The sequence below is a fragment of the Trachemys scripta genome, chromosome 3, assembly GCF_013100865.1.
Source record: "Trachemys scripta elegans isolate TJP31775 chromosome 3, CAS_Tse_1.0, whole genome shotgun sequence".
Taxonomy (NCBI): domain Eukaryota; kingdom Metazoa; phylum Chordata; order Testudines; family Emydidae; genus Trachemys; species Trachemys scripta.
Genome location: NC_048300.1, coordinates 50,944,146 through 50,962,186, shown reverse-complemented (window position 1 = coordinate 50,962,186; position 18,041 = coordinate 50,944,146). Strand labels below are relative to the sequence as shown.

General features: G+C 41.7%; 1 protein-coding gene across 1 annotated transcript; it reads left to right on the top strand.

The window, feature by feature from the left end:
• Positions 1-4,051: 4,051 nt before the first annotated feature.
• Positions 4,052-17,735, top strand: SDE2 (SDE2 telomere maintenance homolog). Its single transcript, XM_034764700.1, has 7 exons — positions 4,052-4,236; positions 5,825-5,942; positions 8,354-8,465; positions 9,065-9,234; positions 11,067-11,178; positions 12,672-13,044; positions 16,851-17,735. Exons 1-7 carry the CDS (start codon positions 4,129-4,131, stop codon positions 17,064-17,066), a joined length of 1,209 nt encoding a protein of 402 aa, XP_034620591.1. The 5' UTR covers positions 4,052-4,128; the 3' UTR covers positions 17,067-17,735.
• The last annotated feature ends 306 nt before the right edge of the window (positions 17,736-18,041 follow it).

Genomic DNA, 18,041 nt, shown 5'->3' with positions numbered 1-18,041 from the left:
AGACTACTGATATTAAAATATGAGTTGTGTGCTTTTATGTGTAGAACGAAAAAAGTTAATTATTATTTAGGGGTTTTTTATATAGCGCTTTTATCCAAAGTGCTTTACAATAGTTAGCTAACGGTACAAACAACATTTGGAAAGATTATTAAGTGCTCTGCCGAGACCCTCAGCAATTTTCAAGTGGTCCGCGGAAAAAAAAAGTTTGAGAATCACTGCCCTAGAGGCTCTCTGCTCCTGCACTCCCCAGTATTTGGGGCCATCTGTCTCATACACTCACAAGAGTTACTGGTGCTGTAGTAAAGCGTGGGTTAAGAACAAAAATAAAATAATTACTGAATGAGGGCAGTGGCATTGGAACAATTTTTATAGTGGGGTTCTGAAAGCCAGTGAACAAAACTGTAAACCCTATATATGATGGAAATCACTTCAAGCCGGGGGGGCTGCTGTGCCACACCCCCAGCACCTCTTGTTCAGGCACCCCTGAATGAAGGCTTCCCTTACTCCCTGGTAACTAGAAATCTGTGATTAGGGGTCTCCCACCTCCAGTCACCAACAACTGCCTGTGCAGAGGAGCCTCCTTCCTCCCACTTGTCAAGGATTGTGAGACTGGGTGCCTGAGTCTGAGCTCTCTGTGACCATATCTCTTCAGGCTGCAGGGGACCTTGTTGCCTCCCCTTGACTGACCTCTGGAAAGAAGCTGTCAGGAGCTCCTGTAACCATCTCTCTGGCTGTCAATCAGCCAGGGGAAAATCTGCCTCCCCGCCCCAGTAAAGCATAGTGAGACTCTGACGTCACTCCTAAGGCCAGTTGCCATGCCATATATGGCTCTCTGGCTGGGTGGAGTCTTGTACAAACGGCTGGCTAAGCTGGTGTTTGGCTGTTGCTGCAGTACTACAGAGGGCTGCAACTGTAGATCTCAGGACTATCAGATGGGCCAACAGCCGCTGAGGACAATTTTGCATGGATTTGATCCTTTGGGTTTCCTGGTTTATAGGTTTGTGTCATAATTTCAACATTATTTGATTTCCTTTAAAAAAAGAGGGGAACTGGATGTCTGAAGGGACTGACACTGGGCTGCAGATATTTTCATTTCTACAGTGGCAGTTCATTCAGATCAGCTGATGTGACTGCATCTGAAATCTATGCAGTAGCCTTCATAAAATGAGTTGGAGGGTCTTATTGCCATTCCTGGTGAACACATTACAAAAGCCACCATCTAATTTGGCACTAACTGGTCCCCTTCTTAGGCGCTGCTGCAGCAACAAAGCCAAGAATTGAATAGGTTATGGAGACTGAACTGCACTCTGAACAATACCTCAGGTGGAAAAGAAGCCCATGGGCAGAGCAATGTGTACTGCTGTTTCCTATCCTACATCTACTTAGACTTAGAGGCCAGTCCCCAGAAATATTAATTTGGAACCTTTTACTACCATTGAATTCACTTTACAAGTACTGTAAATACAGCTGTTATTACCATAATTTAGATGGGGGGAGGAGGGGACTAAATGAAGATTACAAAGCAAGGCACATATCTCAGGTAAATATTATAGAATCATAGACTTTAAGGTCAGAAGGGACGATTATGATCATCTAGTCTGTTATGATCCGAATGGTGTTATTGCCACACAGTCAGTTGAGGCCTCTTCTAATGTATACATATTTAATGTGAATATTACTTAAACAGTTGGCTAAAAGAATCATTCCAGTCCACCTCAGATAAAGACATCATTTACAATTGTTTTTAAATGCAGATCACTTACTGAAAAGAATAAAGTATCTCCTTGAAGCCCGCCAGCCATTAATCTGGAGTGTTGTGTCCAATTAATAAAGCAAATGTGTAAACTTTAAATCACAAAACCAGTGATAGAAGCCTGACTTCTGGCTCACTCATGAATTCCTGGAGCACCCACTGAAGTTACAATCAGAATGAAGTGTGAGACTAGTCCTTTAAACATCACAGTTGGGACATTCCGAGAATGCTGGAAATGTGGTTTGATACTTTGCCAAGTTATGCTTACAAGGGAACTTCAGTATTCCATTAATCTTTGACTACAGTGATCTTCCTTGCTAAATTTCCCCCTATTCTGTTCCATATAGGTTCTTATTGCTCCCATCACTACAGTATCTGAGTGCCTTTCAATATTGAGGTTCGAACCACTGCCCTACCACCAGTGCAAACCCCCACCAGTGACACAACAACAGTGGGACTACTAGTGTGGACTGGCCACCATTGCATCGTGGACTAGCCAGTGGCATTTTAATTACCTTATGATCTAGGCCTGCTTTGAGCAGGATTGGATGACCGAGGTAAAAATGTCAGCAGCTAGCTCTCAGTAGCTCTACTACCATTGCTACCTCCAAAGGAACTGAACTGGTGCTTAAAGAAACCATGTTAAAACCATTTTTAATATTGTTTGTGCAAGAAAGGTGTTAAAAGAAGGTAACACCTTAAGTAGTTTCTCTAGCCAGCATACTCCAAACCATTTTACAAATTATGCTCTGGCACCTTGTCTGATGGGATTAGGTTTACCACCCCAGGAAGCTACATTTAACATGTTTTCATGGTTACCATGATCTCACACCAAGTATAAATTCCTGCACTACACAAAGAATATTGGGATCTGCAATTCTTCACCAATCCAAGAGGTGGACATTTTTGCCACTACCAACATGGTGGTTAAAAATGCCTTGGTATTGCCAATTTCAAGTGTTCAAAAATTGTGAATCAAGTGCAAAAAAACCCATGGGATTTTAAAAAGTAATGATTTGGGGGGTTCTTTTTATTTGTTTTTTGATTGTTGACGCTTTAGTGTATGTGTTTTTAAACTCTCTTCAACCATAAGGTGTAGTAGAAACTTCCTTTTTTTGTGAAAGCTGAGAATCTTACACAATCACAATTCTAGAATCTGAGACTTCAAGTACAATACTCAATATTGCAAGACTCACGAGGAAGATGAGAGTTGGCAGCAGAGTCCTTTCTTCACTCCAGTCTTCACCATGACTACAACTAATGGAGTTTACACTGGTGGAGAATTATGTGGCCTAATTTTCCTCATGTAGAAGCAGTTAAGAGAGAGCTGCCGTGCTAGGTGTTGATTTTTTTGATTGTGGGCTCTTTAGGGAAGGAATTATCTCATAAAAAGGTTTGAATAATAACTTACATATTGGGGGTTGCTTCTGCAATACACAAATAAAAATAGTATCTATCTCCCAAATACCAGGGCCCTAATAAAACTTGCACTGATTTTAAAAAGTGAAGTTTCCAGGAACACTGCCTGGAAAATGCACTGTATTCTCTGTTACCCACATATATCTTTGTTTTGGTGTAAATACTCAGGCCAAAATTTTCAACTGTGTGTGCCTAAACTCAAATAATTAAAGGGGACATTTTCAAAAACACTTGAGGGACCTAGGAGCACAAATCCCATTGGCATTTTTGCTCCTTAACCCTGGAGAGAGTTTTGAAAGTCTCCTTCTAAATCCATATTTAGGTGCCTACATTAGTCACTGGGAGTTTTAAGCAGGTATTCATGTTGCAAATTTTTAGTTTCAATGCCTAATTTTAGGATTCAAAGCCTGAAAAAGTTGGCCTAAGCACCTAGATAGTAAAGCAAGGACACACTGGAGATTACAGATCGTGTGACGGTTGCACTGAATTTCTGCTGGTGTACCGATCGCTTTGTAGGGTAAATATCCCGTGGGGCTTCAACACTACATCAGCCGCAAGAAGAAAAAGCTCCCGGTTCACATGACGGGCTGGAGGGAAGATTTCAGTCCGACACAGGGAGCTACTCTGTAGCTCCGAGAGCGCAAAGGCTGCAGAGGGGGCAAAGCAAAAGCAGCAGCTGCTGTACCCTTCTCTGCTGCCCGGGCCCAGGAGGAGGCGACCCGCGGGCGGCCTCTTGTGGCTACCCCACAGCTCCGCCCCGGCGGACCCGCCCTTCTTTATCGGTCTTCTCCAGACCTGCCCCTCCCGCTGCGACGCACGAGCAGCGCCCCTTCCAGCCACGTGACGGGTGCCCAGCTTCCGGGTTGGCTTCCTGCGTCATCAGCGTGCGCTGTGCCCGCTGCTTGCCCTGCGGCGCTTCCTGTCTCGGCTAGGCCGGAGCTGCTGAGCGGGGGAAGATGGCGCTGCTGGTGCGGGACCCAGACGCTTCTCGAGCGCAGCTAGTGCCGCTACCCCCCGGGGGCGGGTCGGTGCGGGACTGGCTCTGCATTCGCTGCCGGGCACAGGTAGGAGCGGGAGGGCAGCTGGGGGTGTCCCGGCTCTGGGGGTCAGGGGCCACCCGCGCACTGGGGGTGGGGAGGCAGCTGGGGGAGTCCCCCGGCGCTTTGGGGGACAGGCAGGGGCTGCCCCGCGGGAGGGGGCGCGGAGGAAGGCGATGTTGATCTGGTCCCTAAGAGTCCACTGTTGTCCTCAGAACCTGGGCGCTGTCCCTGCCCGTGTCTTGGGCCTGCTCATGGATCTGTCTCTTCGCTACAAAACCTGCCCGTGTGTGTCTGTGGGGACTAGGTTCTAGTGTCCTGCTACTGGAGAGTTTGCTTTTGTTTGACAAACTAGAAAATCTCTTTACCAGCAAAGACGTGAGCTTGAAGACCTGTCCCTCCCCCTCTAAATCTTCAGTAGTTGAGGCCGTCACTGAAATATCAATAGTCCCCATACTTGCAGCTTCTTGGGCTCTTTTGGGATCTCACTGACACTTAAACTATAATAGAGGAGACCCTGGTTTGGGGTCTTGGCAAATAAATGACCTGATTCTTTAAAAACTCTAGTAGGGTCCTGTTGATTATTATGTTTTTCTTAATATGTACAAAACAATAACTTAGTGCAGTAGCATTTAGAGGCCCCAGCTGAGATTGATGCCCCTTTGTGCCAGATATTGTACAAATGCATAATAAGAGCAATCTTCTTTCTCTTAAGGGCATGCAGTCTAAATAGCAAGAGAGATGAGGGAAAGATGAGGAACTGAGACACAAGAGATATTATGTGATGTGCTTAAAGTCACACAGGAAATCTGTGGCAGAGTAAAGAACTGAGCCCAGATTTCCTGAGTCCACATCTGGTGCCATAAATATAAGAACATTATTTCTCTCAATTACAAATGATGGTCTGCTATAGCCAAAGGCTACCTTCTTAAAAAAATCCAGTTTTGTATCCTCTTCCACCTTCACAGCCTTAGGGAGAACAGCCAGGCTCGCACTCCCAACATCTGCAGGTGACAGCAGTGAAATCTTTCACTCTTTCTGGCCAACTGCATCAGACATGCTCTGCCCACTTGCCATACAGGGAGCCAGGAATCTCTGATCTTTTCTTCCTACTATTACTGGAGGAGTTAACAATGCACTAGACAAACTTTGACATCCTGGGGTTGTGGGTATCTTCTTTCTTTCATCTAATTGCCCTAGATGAGTGGGGGAAGAGGAGGTGCTTATTTTATTTTTTGGCTAATACAAACCTTAAGCACCTCTAGTAAGTGATATAAAGTGCATTTTAACAGTAGAATCCATTTGTAGGTGAATGTAAACTACTCTATAAGAACCTTTAACCTTCACTAATAACTTGAATTGAAAATATACCTTGCACTTTGTACTTTAATTCCAGTTCATCAAGTGAGTTACCCATAACTTGATTTAAAAATGTATTTGTAATTTTTAAGATTATACATATTCAGTGAATGATTGGGAGTCTTAGAAAGCTTCTTCTTTGTTTTTAACGTCTTATTAAAAAGGAGGTAAAAAGTCTATTCTCCTTTTATTGTTTTAAAATGGATTACTCAGACTGATTAAAATCCATTTTTATAGACAATGTTTTTGTTTCTAGGGCATTCCTGAGGACAGTTTCTATGTGAAATGTAATGGACGACTGGTTAATACTGAAGACTTGCTACAGGATGGGGTTGTTTATAGTCTGGAGCCAAGACTTTGTGGTGGAAAAGGAGGTTAGTTGCTGATGCTGGATGGGGGACTGTCAAATTTTTAATGTATTAGGAATCTAGGGGTAAAATTTCAAAAGCTAAGGGATTTTCAGAAACTAAATTTCAATGAAAATCAACAGGAGTTAGGCTCCTCAGTCACTTTGATGTTTTTGAAAAGTTCACCCTAAACCCTGACCTATGGAGGTTCTTAGCTTATTTTAGTCTACAATAAACTTGTGAGTCAGAAAAATCCTTGATAGCCAGAACTCTTTCATTCTCAGATTTCATGGCCATAAAGCTCATCACAGAATCTACTACTTGCCCTGCAGTCCTGCTCCAGAATTCAAGCTTTCATTTAAAAAAAAAATTCTAACCTTTATGAACATAAAAATGTGAAGTGAGTGTAACTGATGCAGTGTTGGTTTGGGTCTGCAGTGCAAACAATCTGAAATTGTACCTGTGAAACCTAAACTTGACCATTTAAATGTCAAAATAAACTGTTTCTGCTAAAGTAATTATCAGTGAAAGATTCAACTATAATGCGTTTATCGCACAAACTCAAATGGCCTCCCACCCAGTTAAGTTTCAAAAGACTCAGCTGCCCGAACAACCCATTTCCCTCTCAATAACTGCATTAAATATATTCTGTATCATCAATACAAAGATATGCACCGCTCTGAAACACTGAAATGTAGGCGCATTATAAAACTGAATTTAATAACAAAGTTAAGCAGGTTACTGGACTAATTATATTTTCATATTTGATAGATAAATGCATTCATTGTAAAAGGTTCAGTAAAGTTCCCCAGCATTTCCTATCTGCAGGCCACAGAAATCAAGGGGGCTTCCTTTAGAATTCCAGTCCAGCTTGCTACACCTTGTTTATAGAATTAGGCAGAATGAAAGTAAATAGTGCTTCTGTGACTTTTTTAATCCCCCCGAAGACAACTGGCTGCTGGTATCTGTTTATAACTTCCAAACACCCACTGTCATGCCTGCCAGCATCTACTCTACTGTGACAATCCAGCATGCATCATTCTGTGATGTCACAGTTGCCATTGGAGCCCTGCTGGGCCTAGTCAACTAAATAGTATTTTTCAAAATCATACCATTGGCCTTGTCAAGTACTTCTGTTGTTTGAGTTTTAAAATGAAAATGTGGGGTAAAACAAGGCACTCAGCCTCTGAAGGCCTGCTTAATGGTCCCTTTGGGCTCAAAATCAGACAGTCACAGAGAAACTGAAAAGTTTATGATAGGGCTTGGGAGCCATTGACTTCAAATAGGAGCAGAATTGGGCCTAGGTTTAGCACATAGCTTTTTTTTTTTTAAGAATATAAAATCCAATGAAACCTGTAATAAGCAACTTCCTCACAAGTGTCTGCTTGGAATCAGCTTTGCAAAATTCTATTCACCTATGGCAATAGTTTGTTTTAATAGGGGAGTGAATAGGTGACTCTCTTAATGTATGGGTAGATGCCTGGCCTGGTAAATTTCCATGGCATTTTTTTCAAGGCTACTTTAAAGGATCTTCAAGGATTCTAGTACAGTTTTGTTCAACTTATAGTTAAAGAATAGTGTAATAAATGGCACTTACGTAGTACTTTAAAGCTCTGCACTGACATTAATCCTCACTGTGTTTCTTCACAGTAGTTAGGTAAGTATTATCCGTAACTGGTGAGGGGGTGGGATTGAAACAGAAGTTAAGTGACATGACAAGAGCAAGTCAGTGGCAGAGGTGTAAGTAGAACTCTAACATTACTGGGTCTCCACCAGACCACATTGCTTTATGTGACTACCTCTCTTGAGCAATTATTTTTTGTTGGCACTCTGCAAAATCCAGGCAATAGTCTACAAAAATCATTTCTCAGCCCCTGTGCAGGTGTCCTCAGTATATGTGGGTCATGATAATGGTCCCATTGGGAGATCCTGGATAGAGGGGAGGGGAGGCTCAAGTATTCGTGATATGGAAAAGATTGAGAACCACTGTGCTAGAGGACTCCAGTAGCCGGTAATATCAGGAATACATATTCTAGGGATATCAGTAGCTCAGGAATCCAGCTGGCATGACTTGAGGAGAGCTAAAATTAAAAGATAGTTTAAACTTAGTTATACCTGGAATGCCTCTCTTTGACTTGATGTTTGAGACATTCAGCTCAATAATATAATTTATCACATTGTATCCGTTAAATATTTACAGCTCATCTTTGGCCTCAGTTATTCTGAGAGAAAGCAAGTCACTAAACTTTCAGTATCTCTTTCTTCACCAATGGTGGGACTAACAAGATTTTTTCTCTGGTATATTATGTCTCATTACCTTGATCTTTATTACTGGGGTGTAGGGAGGAAGGGGAATAGCTATTTTTAAAAACTGTAATGGTCCTGATCCTGTAGATTTCTCTATCACAGCTTTGTAGCTGACTTCTGGTAACTTTCAGGTTTTGGATCTATGCTCCGAGCACTTGGTGCTCAAATTGAAAAGACAACGAATCGAGAGGCTTGCCGAGATCTTAGTGGAAGGAGACTACGCGACGTTAACCACGAAAAAGCGTGAGGCATTTACTTTCTCAGAAATATCATTATAAAATACAATGACCTATCTTTCATTGTTAGAAGAGGTCAAACGAGAGGCTGTTATAGTCAGAATAATGAAACTTTATGGATATTAGAAGGAGCTTTTAGCTCTTTGAAACCCTTAGCACAATATGGATAGAAGCCAGGAGGAGTCAACTGTCTGCTTGAAGAGTATATAGCTAGTGTAAATTAAAGGTGACCATACTGCAACCTGTTTGTGACATGCTTGTCCGCACCTCTTGAAAGTGTTTCTCAGGGGGTAGAAGAATGTTCTCACACAAAAGAAAAGATATAGAATCCTCAAAGCACACTACCCTGTAGCTGCAGGCCAGGGAGCTATGGAGCCCATCAATAGTCTATCTTGCATAAATAAACATTTCTCCCTCCTGTAGTGAAATTTCCTTCAGTTGCTGCAGGGTGCATCTTTTTTTATGACTAACTCACTTATTTCCTGTCCTCTTCCTTTTTCTGTCCCCATCAGTGGGTGAAAGTGTTCTGTAACTGCAGAGCAATAATCATTGTTAGATTAAAATGACCAAATGGTTCCTATTTCCTGGACCTTTTTTTCTCTGCAGAATGGCCGAGTGGGTGAAGCAGCAAGCAGAGCGAGAAGCAGAAAAAGAACAAAGACGCCTGGAAAGGCTGCAGCGTAAACTTGCAGAACCAAAGCACTTTTTCACTAATCCAGACTACCAGCAACAGTGTCACGAGATGGCTGAGCGGCTAGAGGATTCAGTCCTTAAAGGTACTACTGAGTGCTTGGAATGACTCCTTAAAATAACTGCTATCAGTCAACATAGGACTGTTTTCAATCATATCTTAATTCAAACAGCCATATTTTACTAACACTATTTCAGAAATTGTTACTGACCTTAAATATTGTGGGCTACATCTCACTATTTCATCTGGGTGAAATAGAACAAATTTGACTTCTAATTAGGCCTGTGAAGTGATTAAAAATATTAAGCGTGCGATTAATCGCACTGTTAAACAATAATAGAATATCATTTATTTAAATATTGTTGGATGTTTTCTACATTTTTAAATATATTGATTTCAGTTACAACACAGAATACAAAGTGTACAGCGCTGTCTTTGTTTATTTTTATTACAAACTTTTGCAATGTAAAAAACAAAAGAAATAGTATTTTTTATCTAATACAAGTACTGTAGCGCAATCTCTTTATTGTGAAAGTTGAACTTACAAATGTAGAATTATGTAAAAAAAAACCTGCATTAAAAAATAAAAATGTAAAACTTTAGAGCCTACATGTCCAATCAGTCCTACGTCTTGTTCAGCCAATTGCTCAAACAAGTTTGTTTACATTTGCAGAAAGTAATGCTGCCAATTTCTTATTTACAATGTCACCAGAAACTGAGAACAGGTTTTTGCATGTCATTGTTGTAGCCGACATCACAAGATATTTACGTGCCAGATGCGCTAAAGATCCATATGTCCCTTGTTGCTTCAACCACCATTCCAGGGGACATGCGTCCATGCTGATGACTGGTTCTGCTCGATAACAATCCAAAGCTCTAACATTTTACATTGTGTTGTGTTTGAGTGCAGTTATGTAACCAAAAAACCTACATTTGTAAGTTGCACTTTCACGATAAAGAGATTGCACTACAGTACTTGTATGAGGTAAATTGAAAAATATTTTTTTATCATTTTTACAGAGCAAATATTATAAAAAATATAAAGTGAGCACTGTATGCTTTGTATTCTGTATTATAATTGAAATAGATATTTGAAAATGTAGAAAAACATCCAAAAATATTTAATAAATTTCAATTGGTATTCTATAGTTTAATAGTGCAATTTTAATCACAATTAATTTGAGTTAATCACATGAGTTAACTGCGATTAATCGACAGCCCTACTTCTAATGAAAACCAGTAGAATTAGGTTTTCCTCCTTTGAATAAAATTAATTGGAATATTACACAAAAGTTGCAACACAGATACAAATGATGTATCATTTTACACCAATGTAATCTACAGGTAGGCTACATGAGTCCCAGGTTAGCAGCAGTGCTATCAAAAACTCTCTGAAGATGCTGATAGGAGCTTAGCAGTAAGAATCATATGTAAACTTTTTTGTAGTCAAAAGATCATAATTAACACATTTTATGGAGAGTTTAGAAATTGAATATAATTAAAATATCTGGATTACACAAGTGTCTTTTGCAGTTACTTTGTTTAGCCACTGATCGTTACTCTGTTGGGAGGTTCAGCAGGGGCACAAGATACCTTTTCACCTCAGAAGGGCTCTCTCCAGTACAGGGTTGACTCTCTACTCCTGTGGGGAAGCTTTTGCTGCTGCTGCCCACACTTATGCCTGTTCTGAGTTTATGTGGAAGACTTCATTCTCCAGGGCTCTCAGTCCAGCACCTTCCACGAATGCTAAAGAAAGACCTCTCACATATTTATGGAAAGTAACTGGAACCATAGAGTTCTCCTTGAGCAGCTATTTGGAGCTTTAAAATCTTCTTATATGGACTTGGTAATCACATAATAACCTAATAGAGTAGAATAAATCTGCAAAGGTACTAAACTTTTAACTTTGCTTTGAAGGAATGCAGGCCTCTTCCAGTAAGATGGTGTCTCCAGAAACCAGTGATTGTCGGAAGCGCCCAAACGAGTCTGAAAAGAGTGGAGCAAAATTTGGGAAAAGACAATGTTTTTGGTAAGTGTTATGGCTTGAACAAGCTTTGTAAAGAATAAGAAAAGCAATAGATAATTACTAAGGGGAAATGATCACTTTTTGTACCACTGGTACAGATTTAAAAATAAAATACTATTTTAACTAATCACCAGTAAAAGTCAGACAGCTGAGCACTCCCCAGAACAGTGCTACTGCCATTCTACAGGCACCAAGGAAATCTAATCTGAAGGAGCTTTGACCCCTCTCGTCTTTCCCTCATACAGTTGTACCTCACTTCACATCGTCCCGGTTAACATTGTTTCGTCGATGATCTATTAGAGAACATACTCATTTAAAGTTGCGCTATGTTTGCTTACAACGTTGTTTAGCCCTGGGGGCTTGGAACCAGGATGGGCTGGCAGACCCCCCCCCCCATCAGTTCCCCTTCAACACCACCCAGTACCTCCCACCTGCTGTTGGCCCCGTGCCTGCTGCCTGCAGCAATCAGCTGTTTCCTGGTGTTCAGGAGCCTCTGGGGGAGAGCGGGGAGGAGCGAGGATGCGGCACGCAGCCTCCCCCCTCCCGCCTGCAGCAATCAGCTTTTTCGCCACATTCAGGAGGCTGGGGGGACGAGGGAGGAGCGAGGACACGGCATGCTCGGGGTAGGGAGGGGATGGAGCAGGGGCAGGAAGAGGCGGAGCAGGGATAGAGTGAGGATGGGAAGAGGCGGGGCAGGGGTCTTGGGGCAAGGGGTGGAGTGGGGGCAGGCCTGGGGTTGAGCACCCCCGGCACTTTGGAAAGAACAGCAAAAGGAGCAGCCGGATGATTCACCCTCTGACTTCACCACCTCAACCAAGCTTCACAATCATCATTGCTGAGTACAGTATTACATTGTTTTAAATTGTTTAAAACTTGTACTGTATATGTATAATGTACCTAGGCCACACACACCCCCATCCCCCCCGTTTACATTAATTCTTATGGGGAAATTGGATTCTCTTAACATCGTTTCGCTTAAAATTGCGCTTTTCAGAAACATAACTACAATGTTAAGCGAGGAGTTACTGTACTACTTCATGCCCTCATGCCTTCTGCTGCCCTTCCCTCATCAGTATTCATCTGGATAATTAAACTGGGCTCAACCTTTCCTACCTTATGTAACTTGAAGACTTTTTTGACCCCTCTAATCTTCTCACACTCCAGTTTGTTCATCTTTCATAGAGAAAACAGTGGGAGAATCATAAATTGTTCTGTTCTTTTAACAAAATGAGTTTTTGAATTCCATTATTTAAAATGATGGACTAGAATGGTTAGGCATAGTAAAGATGCTCATGTGGCTAAAGGTCTGCCATGTGGCAGTAGTAGATTTGGCTCATTCTTTACTAGGAGTGCTTCAGAAAGTATATCTGGTGCCTGAGGGAGTGCTTGGAGTTATGTACAGTAACAGTGACTAGTACAGTGAGCTCTTTAGGGCACGTGAAGGGGAAAGTGACTCTTTTTAATTTAAATTTTTTAACAAGTGTTGTTTGTGACAGGATGGGTGTGGAAGGACTAGCGGATCCTGAGAGCTCCGGTGATGGTGATAGTGATAGTGAAGATGATTCTCCTAGCATGGCAGAAGGTAGTTGGCAGTCAACTGTCGGCCATGTTGAAAAGACTGAACTCGCAAGTGAGTGGCCCAGTAGCTCAGAAGATTCCATCGGATGCAGTTCAGCCTCCAATGCTACTGAGAAATCGCAGGAACAACCAGAAGATCTTGGAAAAGGTCTACCAGAGGAGGTGCCTGCAGGTGGTCAGACTGAAACTCCAGCAGCTGATGAAAAAAATGAAGCAGCAAAGACCCTGAAGGATGGGGAGCAAGAGACTGTTTCAGCTACTCAGAAGGAAACAAACCAGTTGCAGAGCACAGTAAGCAGTACTAAATTTGAATGTCTAGAGATGGACCTATTGCTGCTTTTTCCTTTCTGCCTATCATCTATCTTTGAACCACTTTTTCTATCATCCAGTTAGTGAATGACCTACCTAACGGACATAAAGGGACCCGGCCAAAGTAGTTGGGTCTAAAAGTTAACTTGCCTTGATGGTTCTCATGATAATTTGTATTTCTAAAGAATGCTCATCTGGGCTCTAAATAGGTCCTTATAGCAGCTCAAAACAATTCCCAAGTCACTGCATATACTACTTTAAAACAAATTGGGTTAGATATGCTAGATCAGGGGTCTCAAACACGCAGCCGGCCCGTGGAGTTATTTCTGCGGCCCGCCAAGCTCCCTGTGCGCCCCTCCTCCCCCCGGAGTTATTTCCTGCGGCTTCCAAGCTCCCCTCACCCGCCGCCCCCCCTTCTTCTCCAGCACGCCATGTCTCTGCTCCTCTACCTACTTCCAGATGCTTCCCGCTGCCAAACAGCTGTTTGGCGGCACTTAGTGCTTTTCTGGAGGGGTGGGGAGGAGGAGCAGGGAGCTGCATGCTCAGGGGAGGAGGCAGGGAGGGGGCGGGAGTTGGGGTGGGGAAGGAGTGGGAAGGGGCAGAGCAGGGGTGGGGCCTCATGGAAGGGGTGGAGTGGGGGCGGGGAAAGTGGCTTTTGTACCTTTATATGATGTGGCCCTTGGGCCAATGTACTAGTCCTCATGTGGCCCTCGTGGTGGTTTGATTTTGAGATCCCTGTGCTAGATCCTCTTATAATCTGTATGCAAGAGTCTTGTTCTGCAATCAGAGGCAAGGATCAAAGAGACTAGAATTCTTGAGGCAAGAATTCCAATATGATAAATTGTCAAATCAGTTTTTTGGCTTACTGGAATGTGTTCCTTGGCTCTTAGGAAATGTAGGATATTTAGAAAAGAAACTTTCTTTCTTCTCTAAACTACTCCACATATAAGTAGCCTGGGCTCTTTTAATTGAGGAGTGACTACACTGGACTGTCATCAGGGAAGCACAAACACAAACTGAACAATGCATCTCTGTTGCTATTGTAAATTGATCTAGAAGAGATCCAGAATATATCGAAAACATAAAAATCTTGTTAAGTGTATTCTAAACAAACATAATAGCAGTTATCTGTCAGAAGGGGTTTGCCTCTAAACATCTGAGTATGGATGTGTATAGTGGGCTTTGGTTTGCCTTTTGTATGACTATTCATTCACTAGAAGTATTCATAAAAAACCTACTAGTGCACCTGGGCTCCTGCAGGGGATGGTAACTAGAATGCTCCTTAAGTGGCTATATTGCCTCCGTATCATATGGTCCATATATCTGTTGGTGAGGTGATGTAAAGTGATTATACTAGTGTCTTGAGGCCACTTAATTATCTTAAATACAATATTCCCCTGAAGCCATCACCTTCACTCAATTGAAAAATCCCACTGGTATGGACAGGAGGAAGATCAATGAAAGATGCATCCTGTACTATGGACTAAATGTAGCCATGTACTAGCTGTAATGGAAACTAACCCCAGAGAGGGTCCTCTACTGCCACCTATCACAAAACCCCCATGAGTTCCGCACTGGAACCAAAGCAGTAGTGCCTCAGATTGTAACTGGAGTGATAGGTCATGGGGGAATGTTAATCTCTGAGATAGCCAAGTCCTAGCATCTTTAGGGCTCTCCTTGTCTCAGATATCTGTTCTCTCTGTCCTGAAGGGGTTAGGCACTCCTTGTGAGTGTCTTCCCTTCTCTCCCATAAGCGTAGTCACAGATCATCCCCTTTTGTGTGAAAAGTTCTTCCTCTGGGAAAATATAATCTACTTTCTAAGATGAAAGATTTTCCAGCTCACTGTATCAGGGTTGGTCACATCACTTGTAAGTGTAGGTTGACCTTAATATTCATCCTTGAAGGTCACCTAAGTTAGTCACTTGGGTCTTATTTGGAGCAGACAAAAGCCAATTGACTAATTCATCTATCTTGGTTTTCTCTTATATAAACACTTCAGTGTGGTGCTTGGACAAACCACCTTAGATGTGGCTGAGACTGCAGCTCTCATTCAGGCAATAAGATTTGGTTCCAGTATGTCTCTTAGACAGTAGCAGCTCCTGGGAGGTGGGAGCAAGGATGTGCCACAGTTGAGTTTACAAATCTTGGTGGAAGAGCAGATTTAAAGGAAACAATGAATCCATTATCTCAACAGTGGAGTAACCTGCTTACTCATATTTCCTTAATAGATGTGCAGTTCAGAGTCTTATGAAAGCTCATTCAGTCACATCACTGACATGGTATATTACTTTGTTGAATTTTTGTCAGCTACCTGAGAGGCCTGGATTAGCTTTCTAGCCAATGAAATCGATTTTCAGCCTTTGATTCCTGCAGAGTCTTTATTAGTCATAGTAATATGTTTGGACACCTTCATTCCAAAAAGTTGAATCTTGACAGTAGGCAAGTAAGTGAACAAACATAATTGAATGAGGGAAAACCCACCACAAAATGTACTTCAGTTTTGAACAGGTGTAGTTCAGTTAACTGAAACTTTGTAGTATACTCTTGAGTGCACAGTAGGAACCATCTTAAAACACTGCAGTGTGGCAAATATCCAGTTTATCTTTCCCTCATTATTTGCAGCGTTCCCTCCTCTTAGAACAGGAAACTTCACCAATGGCATGGTAAATTCTTCTTGCAGTTGGCAAATATTATGATGGTGCCCGTTGCATTTTGTAAAAGTAGTGACTATAGTAATAAGACCTCATAACAACTCCACTCGGTGCTAAGACACAGCCAGGTGATAGTTTTGTTTTTTGTATGTGCAGCTTGGCAGTATGCGATACTGTACAGAATCAGACCCTGTTCTTAAGTAAACACTTACTGCTGGGTATTGGGCTGACAAATGAGTGGTGTCATTTCAGTCACTGGGACTGATTATTATTAAGTCCCTTTTGTTAACTCCAGCATGATACTTCATAGACAGCACTATGCTTGTTAATAAGTGGTGTAAGAGTTGTCCCAAATTCCATATTCGGTTCAGCAGATACTAATAAATTGCATTGATTTGAATCTTCCTAGAAGCTGAAGATGCCGATTTTCTCCATCTAAGGCATGGTTTGTGTCAGCTATGCTATGCGTCAAGATAAGATGCACTCCGAGAGCTTTCCTCTTCCCTAAACACCTTATAAAAAGAGAATATTTTGTCTGCAGTTCTTGTAACTTCAGGGTGGTTGCAATAGACATGTAGGCTGTCCCACCCTCTTTCCTGCTACTCATGGTGACTTTCATCTGGGCTATATTCTGAATGCAGAAGGCTTGTAGCTTTATGTCCTGGGTAGTGGATGGCCTGTGCAACTGAAGAATAAGGCTGTTGAACTGCTAAGTGTTCAAGAATTCTCCATTCATGGGATTATTTATCTTTCTTCCGAAGAACAAGAAGATAAGAACAGGTCACTTGTTTTTATTTCAAGTTTGTTCAGCCCTCTCTCTTACAAACAGACTGTTAAACTCTGACCACTAATTTGGTCCATGGTATTTTGATGGGATAACTTAGAAATATAGTTATCACAAAAAGGAGCCTTAGATTATTGGAATTCAAGTTTAATTGTGAAAATATCCCACTTACTGTACATAGATGTTTAATTATATTGTCACAGTTTGAAAGTGTTTGGGTGACTTCCAAATAAGCCTGGAGTAGTAGTCTTCTGTAAAATGAATTCTTGTTGGAGACCAAATGAGCATAAATCAAGAAGAGCATATTGTTAATCTGTTAAAACAATGAATTAATTGCATGTTCTCTCTGCAGGAGCCTACACGAATAGATTTGCTGGCATTCAACTCTGCTGCCGAGATGGAAGAGCTAGGATTAGAGAAGCTGAAGTTTGAACTGATGGCTCTGGGTCTGAAATGTGGAGGCACTTTACAGGAAAGAGCTGCAAGGCTTTTCTCAGTGAGAGGTCTGTCTAAAGACCAGATAGATCCGGCCCTGTTTGCAAAGCCCTCTAAAGGGAAAAAAAAATAAAATATATGCTGTTAATCTCTGTTTATATTTGCACACTTCAGAAAAACAGCTTCTGTTCTGTTGTCACTCTGTAACTTGCCACTTGCACTTGATGTGTTTAGATACTGATTTCCATTTTTAATGGTCTTAATAAAAGCATCAATTGTTACCATAACACAGAGAAAATTGCATAGTAGTAAGTGCTGAGTATTAAAGAGAGTTAAAAATATAAACTGCTACATTAAATCATGTAATTAACAGCAGACACAGTGTCCTGGGAGGGTAGGAGAAACTGATGCTCAGAAGAGAGAGTGCTTTCCAGAAATGGATGTTCAACACTGTCAGTACCCAATTAAGTAAAAGTCAAACTAACTGAGTTACTATAGGATTACTAATCTGCTTTAATCTCTAGTTAGCCCAGCTCTACTCTTCAGATAGTGAAAATTTAGTTAAAACATGATTCAGCCTTGACAACTGAAGTCTGTCTTGACGGAAAGGGAAAACTGTTGTATGGGTGACTTCAGATAGGGATAAATACTCTTTGTGAATTGGCTTGGTGGTGCTGTCAAGCATTAGTATAACAGGCTAATACAAGTGAAAACATTGCTGTTTTGTATGTGATGACTTATTGGTGTAAATATGTTTTCTTCATATGAAAAGCAGTTTAATAAAGGAATCTTTATATATGAAGGTGTAGAAGAGACTCTGAATGGGGGAAAGGAGAAGACATCACTTAAATACTTTTGAAGTAAGTAATACACATGAAGGAGGCAAATTAGACAATGTGGAGCAATGGCTTGAAGCTTAATGAGACATCTTCCTAATAAAAGCAGCAGAGTATGTTCTCCAGGGAGCTGGATGAAGCACTCTTATTGTAGGTATTCTAAAGCATGTTTTATACCACAATAGTGGAGATGGCTGTCACGAGTGGTCCTACAAAGTTAGAGGCCACGTGTGGAAAGCCAAGGGCCATATGCTGCCATGGATTCTTGGGTG

Excerpts from the sequence above, each read along its gene's own strand:
- SDE2 (XM_034764700.1), top strand. The coding sequence starts at position 4,129 with ATGGCGCTGCTGGTGCGGGACCCAGACGCTTCTCGAGCGCAGCTAGTG. Across the intron at positions 4,237-5,824 it reads GCATTCGCTGCCGGGCACAG|GGCATTCCTGAGGACAGTTT; the intron begins GTAGGAGCGGGA and ends TTTTGTTTCTAG. Across the intron at positions 8,466-9,064 it reads GACGTTAACCACGAAAAAGC|AATGGCCGAGTGGGTGAAGC; the intron begins GTGAGGCATTTA and ends TTTTCTCTGCAG.